The sequence below is a fragment of the Cannabis sativa genome, chromosome X (genome assembly GCF_029168945.1).
Source record: "Cannabis sativa cultivar Pink pepper isolate KNU-18-1 chromosome X, ASM2916894v1, whole genome shotgun sequence".
Lineage (NCBI taxonomy): Eukaryota > Viridiplantae > Streptophyta > Magnoliopsida > Rosales > Cannabaceae > Cannabis > Cannabis sativa.
Window position 1 is genome coordinate 10,033,235 of NC_083610.1, and position 7,500 is coordinate 10,040,734.

The 7,500-nt window shown below is 36.2% G+C and overlaps 1 protein-coding gene across 1 annotated transcript; it reads left to right on the plus strand.

Annotated features, from left to right (window-relative positions):
• Positions 1-438: 438 nt before the first annotated feature.
• LOC115704558 (auxin transporter-like protein 2) lies at positions 439-4,498 on the plus strand. Its single transcript, XM_030631762.2, has 8 exons — positions 439-933; positions 1,046-1,231; positions 1,358-1,470; positions 1,622-1,805; positions 1,915-2,012; positions 2,648-2,855; positions 2,956-3,213; positions 3,940-4,498. The coding sequence occupies exons 1-8, from the start codon at positions 778-780 to the stop codon at positions 4,213-4,215; spliced, it is 1,479 nt and encodes a 492-aa protein (XP_030487622.1). The 5' UTR covers positions 439-777; the 3' UTR covers positions 4,216-4,498.
• Positions 4,499-7,500: the final 3,002 nt, after the last annotated feature.

Genomic DNA, 7,500 nt, shown 5'->3' on the forward strand with positions numbered 1-7,500 from the left:
TGATGTTATCAAGTATTAAATCAGGAGATGCTCAAAAAAATCTCCTGCACATAGTTTATTTCATTAATTTAATTATATCAGAAGTCATGTAATCGAATTTTTATCTTGAAATTCTTTTTAATTCTTGTTTAGAAGAGAATGAAGATTACATCTATTAATACTTCTCAATATAATTATCCTAAATTAATTATAACTATCCGCAAGATCACAAGATATATGTTCATTCTACAATATTATAATTAATTAAAGAAAATATTGTAGGGAGCGAACCCACTCGTGCGGACAGGCCACTCACGCTCTATAAATAAACAATTAGTTGAAAAAATATTATTTTATTTTGTACACTAATAATATAATTTTATTAATTAATATTAATTATTTGGTTTGAAGCACTGCTTTTTATTATTTATATATACTAACTATAATTAAAATGATGAGTGAGAAAATGAGGTAAAGAACAAAATGTTAATTACAAAAAAGGCCCCAAAAGAAGAGGATTTCGTGTAAAGCCACCAGAAAGCAGATTTTTCTCGTTTCCCAAAACCCCCTCTCTATAATACCTTTCAAACACAGCCTTCCCAACCTTCGAGAAACCTATTGTGTCTTGTGAATGTGTGTATATATAATACGGTATATCTACACACACACACCACTATATATCTCCTCATCTTCATCTTCATCATTTTCATTTCCAAATATCTTTCTTACACTTGTTCACCATTACTATTTACTACTAGAGTTAGGCTAAGCTAAGACATATAAGCTAGATAGTGAAAAATGGCCACTGATAAGGTGGTTGAGACAGTGATAGTAGGAAATTATGTAGAGATGGAGACTGAAGGAAAGGCTAAAGATGTCAAAACAAGGCTCTCCAATTTCTTTTGGCATGGTGGCTCTGTTTATGATGCTTGGTTTAGCTGTGCCTCAAACCAGGTTTATATTATTCTCAAATTTACCATCTTTTCAATACCATATGCAATAAATAATACCACCCTTATTGTCTAGTTTCTACCAGTTGATTAAGATGATCTTTCTTTTTTAACAGGTGGCTCAAGTTCTGCTTACATTGCCATACTCATTTTCCCAGCTGGGAATGTTATCAGGAATATTATTTCAACTCTTTTATGGCTTATTGGGAAGTTGGACAGCTTATCTCATTAGCATACTCTATGTTGAATATAGAACAAGAAAAGAAAGGGAGAAAGTTGATTTCAGAAACCATGTCATTCAGGTAAATTATTATTATTATTTTGACAAAAACAAATCTATATATGAATTAATTTTAATATATTTACATTAGTTTAGTCCAAATCTCACATGAGTATCTGTATCTCTCCTCTCTGTTTTTATCATGTAGTGGTTTGAAGTTCTTGATGGTCTCCTTGGGAAGCATTGGAGGAACGTGGGTTTGGCATTTAACTGTACCTTTCTTCTGTTTGGATCTGTCATTCAACTCATAGCTTGTGCAAGGTTCTTTCTTCTTACACATCTCTCTGACCCTCTAACTTTAACTCTTATCCTTACATTTTTATATAACATTAATAATAAAGAATTCGTATATATAGTTACTTTATGTTTTTTAACTGGGGTATCTTTTAATTTTTAATTTTTATTTTCACAGTAACATATATTACATAAATGACAATTTGGACAAGAGAACTTGGACATACATATTCGGAGCATGTTGTGCCACCACAGTTTTTATTCCTTCTTTTCACAACTACAGAATCTGGTCATTCTTAGGCCTCTTAATGACCACGTACACTGCTTGGTACCTCACCATAGCTTCCCTACTCCACGGCCAGGTAATAATACAAATTCATTGTTGGTATATAAGTTTAGTTTTATTATTATGTTAATAATTAAATTAAGTTTGGCAATTTATTATGTGTTGTTTGTGTGATCATAATATAGATTGAAGGAGTTAAGCACTCTGGTCCAACTAAGTTGGTGCTATATTTTACTGGGGCCACAAACATTCTCTATACGTTTGGGGGACATGCCGTCACTGTGTAAGACAAGCATAAATTGATAATATAATGTCTTTATCGTTATGTTCAATTTTTTTTCCCATATGTTATCTGGCTTTGGTCTTCTAAGTTTTGTTTCATTCATATATGCTCTTATGTATCGTCCCTAGAAAAGGGTTTGGTTTTGAGCATAAAACGTGGTCTAAACGTCATATTGAAAGTGACTAAACCTTCTTTTTTTAGACAAGACCTGACTATAAGATCTAATTACCAATCTTTAATCAAGAAAATAAAGTTAAAAACATGGACAAATATTCTTTTCTTTTTTTTAAGCGTGGCTGGCAACATGTCCTTTTCGTTTTTTTTTTCATGGCGAAACAACTGTTTTTTTTTTTTATTTTTGTTTAATTTGGAAAAGCGAAAACTCTTTTCTCTTAATTTGCTTTTGCTTTTATCATGAGAAAACACCAAAAGGAATCATGTTTTTATATTCGAAGGTCCTCCAATAATTACAATATTCCCTTTTTACAGGGGAAAAAAATAACAATAATAATTATTATGATCATGAGCCAACCCCATCTCCCACATTTCGTATTCAACCTTTAGAGTGTTTGACCATAATATTATGCATAATACAGTAGAATTAATGAGTAAATTAATTTTGGTTGAAACAACAGGGAAATTATGCACGCCATGTGGAAGCCTCAGAAGTTCAAGTCAATTTATTTAGTGGCTACCCTGTATGTGCTGACACTGACACTTCCATCCGCATCAGCAGTCTATTGGGCATTTGGAGACATGCTTCTTAATCACTCCAACGCTTTCGCCCTTCTCCCAAAAACCCCTTTCAGAGACATGGCTGTCACATTAATGCTCATCCACCAGGTACATACATTATTACATAAATTAACACATTAATTAGATGCATTGAAAATGAAAGAATACTAATAATATGGATAAATTATTGGCTTGGGTATGAATGCAGTTTATTACATTTGGATTTGCATGCACACCACTGTACTTTGTGTGGGAGAAAGCAATAGGAATGCACGAGTGCAAGAGCCTGTGTAAGCGTGCAGCGGCGAGATTGCCTGTGGTGATCCCCATCTGGTTCTTGGCCATAATCTTCCCTTTCTTCGGCCCCATCAACTCCACCGTTGGATCACTTCTCGTTAGCTTCACCGTCTACATCATCCCTGCTCTTGCTCACGCCTTCACCTTTCGATCCCCTGCCTCCAGAGAGGTAACTTTTTATTAACTATTTTTCTTTTTTTTTTTTTAAAAAAAAGAATAATTTATTATTACAGCAACAACACTACACCCAAAAATAGAATTTCACACCACGTAAGACACATCCTCAAAAAAGCTCTTTTGCCAAAAACATAACGTGACAATGAATAATATTTTGGTCACAAGTTTGACTGAACTTGATACTTGACAGTGTTATAAACAAATAAATATATATTATTTATTAAGGAACATAAAAAAAAATTAAGGCAAATTCACAAGTAATTGTAGGAGCATAGAGGTAACGTGTGGTCACAGTCTAGCAGACCACACCATTTTAAAAATAACAAATGTTATATTAGATGTAAAATTAAACACAAATGATGATTGATGACCGCACTTTATTTTTAAAATAACAAAAGATAAATGAGCGTGAGTGTGTTCCTATACCTTTTGTAAATTTAATGATAAAATTTTGATTATTTTTTTTAATGTATAAAATATCTCTTCATGTTTGAAAAAAAAACAAAAAATCCATACACAGTGCTGAAAAGCACGAGATTTGAGCTGTGCATCAAAGAGCCAGAATATCAGTTCGTATTTGATTCTCTGGTGCACCAGAGGAGTACTATATTGAACTCTCTTCACGTACATACAAAATGACAATGCTTATCCCTCATTCTTGTCGTACGCCTAGCTTTATGTATATTGATTTAATTTTAACGGCTGTGATTGATTGCAGAACGCGGTGGAGCAGCCGTCCAAATATTTTGGAGGATGGGCAGGAGCGTACACGATCAACGCCTTCATTGTTGGGTGGGTCCTAGTGGTTGGGTTTGGATTCGGTGGGTGGGCGAGCATGACAAACTTCATACACCAAATTGACACATTTGGCCTATTCACCAAGTGTTACCAGTGCCTTCCTCCACCTAGTGCTGCAGCCCCTCCGCTACTCAACTCCACGGTGGGGGCGCCACCACCTCATCACCACCCTCTCCCTCACCATCACCGACTTTGATTTCCTCCATCAAATCCATACATCACATCTGCCACGTCACTTCTTCTCTCGCTCTCTCTCTAGCCAGACTCATCATCAGTCAAAATGTTATGGTGCTAAACTCCATATATGTCTTTGGCCAACAAATTACACTTTATTATTATTATCATCATCATTATTATTTTCTCTTTGTACTAGCTTAGGTTGTCTTCATTTTTGTTATGAAATCCCATGTGGACAAAAAAAATGTATCAAATATTACACCCAAAAAAAGAAAAAAAGAACTCCTTAGTTTTGTTGCTAATATCCAATTAATGCTTTCTTGAGATTGTACTGATTTTCTGTAGAATAATAGCAATTTAGATGTTTATCGCCTCGTCTTATTTAGATGTTTTGACTTTTAGAATAAGGGATATCATCAGTAATATTATCTCAACAATATATTCTGTTACACATAATCTTAGAACTTAAATTTTTATCGTTGAAAAAGTTCAGTTAAATGTTAAAGTAGATTGTTTAAGGACTCGTTTGGAATGGCGTATTAGGTCGTATTGTATTGTATTATATTGAATTGTATTTTATGCAATATTTTTATGTAAAACTATATGTGGTATTAACTTTTATGGACACCTAAATATATAATATTTTAGTATAAATTAAAGTTTAACATAGTATTATATAAAAATATGATATATAATCCAATTCAATATAATACAATACAATACGACCTAATACGGTGTTCCAAACGAGCCCTAAGTGTATACAAATATACAACAGTGTTCATACTCCAATTTAATTCAACTTGTGTGATCTAATTCACGCCAATCAGCACTTGAATTGAAAAATTTAAGATCCGCACGGACGTATTAGATGTTAATTGACATATAAAAATAATAGATCCAATCGAATATATATTTAAAAAAAATATTATATATGCAATTAATATTTTAATATAAAAAAATAATTTAAAAATTTAATATATACAATACAAATATTTCAACACTTACGAGATCAAACATACATTTTATTATTATTTATAAGAAAAATATAATCTAAAATAAAATTAAACATATGCTTTATTTTATTGTTAGCTATGTGAAAAAAATTTATTTTAATAAATATTAAATAATTCAATAGTAAAAAGTATCTAATTCAAAATAACCAATTCAATCTACACATTTGCGAATTAAATTGTATTTATCGAAATTTTTAAAAACCGATTAAAATAAGAGTTGCGAGATTAAATAAATTAATAGAGAATAAAGATGGAGATTATTGATGAGAACCTGCTGCTGTTATCTTTCTCACACAGTAGCAATTTCCAGCAACAACAATTAATAAGAACAAATAGATGCAACAGAAGAGTGGAGAAGTAGTGAGCTGTTATTGATTCAATGAAAATAGAGAATATATCTCTTACAGTAGAAAGGAAACAATGAGTATTAACTCTTACAATGGTAGAGAGCAAGAGCCCTCCACTGATGCAAGATTTTACTCTCAAATTGCATAACTAACTCTCAGCAACACTCATACAATAAAAGGCAGCTCACTATACACAAATTACTGAAAAGCCCTCAGCCCACTAGCTTAAGTGTGTTTACCCCTTCTCACATAGGTAAATCTTACCTTAGGCCTCTGGTGTCCATCATTACCTCCCCCCCCCCCCCCTTAAATCTCTAACCTTGTCCTCAAGGTTGAAGGTTGGAAACTGAGCTCGAATGGTGTCAAAGTCTTCCCATGTCGCTTCAAACAAAGGCAAGTCTTTTCAAGGAATCAAGACTTCAATGGGGGCCCCTTGGGGCAATGGCCGTTGACACACGTTCAACAACTCAGCAGGTTCCACCACTAATTCCAAATCAGCAGTCAATGTAGGTGGAATAGTTAGTGAAGAATGTGCTGTGCCCACTACCACGCGGAGTTGAGAAACATGGAACACCGGATGAACCGCAGATGACACGGGGAGGTCCAAACGATATGCCACTGGTCCCACTCGCTGCAGAATCTTAAATGGACCGTAGAAACGGGCAGCCAACTTCTCGTTTTTGCGGATGGCAAGAGATTTTTGTCGATAAGGGTAGAGTTTAAGGAAGACATGGTCGCCAACAGCAAATTCCACGTGCCGACGCGAAGAATCAGCAGCGGCTTTCATTTTGTGTTGAGCACGCAACAGATGCATCTTAAAATCATCCAGAAACCCATCCCTTTCTTCCAAGGACTACTCGACAGCTAGCAATAGACCCATCTGAGTAACGGACCAAGGGTGGAGGATCACGTCCATAGAGCACCCGAAAAGGTGTACAACCCAAGGAGGAATGGTAAGTGGTGTTATACCAGTATTCGGCCCAAGATAACCATTTAGCCCAAGCCTTAGGTCTATCCGAAGCGAAGCAACGAAGATACGTTTCCAAACAACGATTGACCACTTCCGATTGTCCGTCCGTTTGGGGGTGGTAAGCGGTGCTATGCCTCAGCTAAGTACCTTGAAGGCGAAACAGTTCAGCCCAAAAATGGCTCAAAAAGACCCGGTCCCGATCCGAGACAATGATGCAAGGGAGGCCATGAAGCTTGACAACCTCTCGAATAAAGTGTTCGGCGACCGTACGAGCTGAAAATGGATGTCTGAGGGGAATGAAATGGCTATATTTGCTCAACTGATCCACCACCACAAGTATCGTGTCGACCCCCTCCGACTTGGGTAAGCCCTCAATGAAATCCATAGTCAAATCTTCCCAAACTTGAGCGGGTAATTCCAATGGCTGAAGTAACCCCCTGGAGACATAGCAAGATGCTTGTTTCGTTGGCAAACATCACAAGCGCGGAAAAAGTCCCCCACGCGGGCCTTCATGCCCACCCAATACACATCCCCACGAAGACGAAGGTAGGTGCGGTACTCTCCGGAATGACCGCCTACTGGAGAGCTATGATACTCTTGCAAGAAATGCAGAGTCAAGGAAAATGTAGCCGCCAAGACCAACCGGTTGCGATACAGCAACCGACCCTTTGCCAAAGTGAACCCGAGAAATTATTTCCCTTGTTCCAAATCTGCTACAACACGAGAGAGGAAAGGATCTTGACTGTTTTCTTGTTCAACCACTGCCCAATCAAGCCAAGTGGTGGTAGTGAGCACAAAACACTCCTTGGCCTGCACCCGAGACAAGGCATCAGCAGCCCGGTTGCCCACCCCCGGCCGATACTGAATGTCAAAATCATACCCTAACAGTTTAACCAACCACTTCTGATGTTTCGGAGTCACCAACCGTTGTTCAAGCAGAAACTTCAAACTCTGTTGATCGGTCCGAACAATGA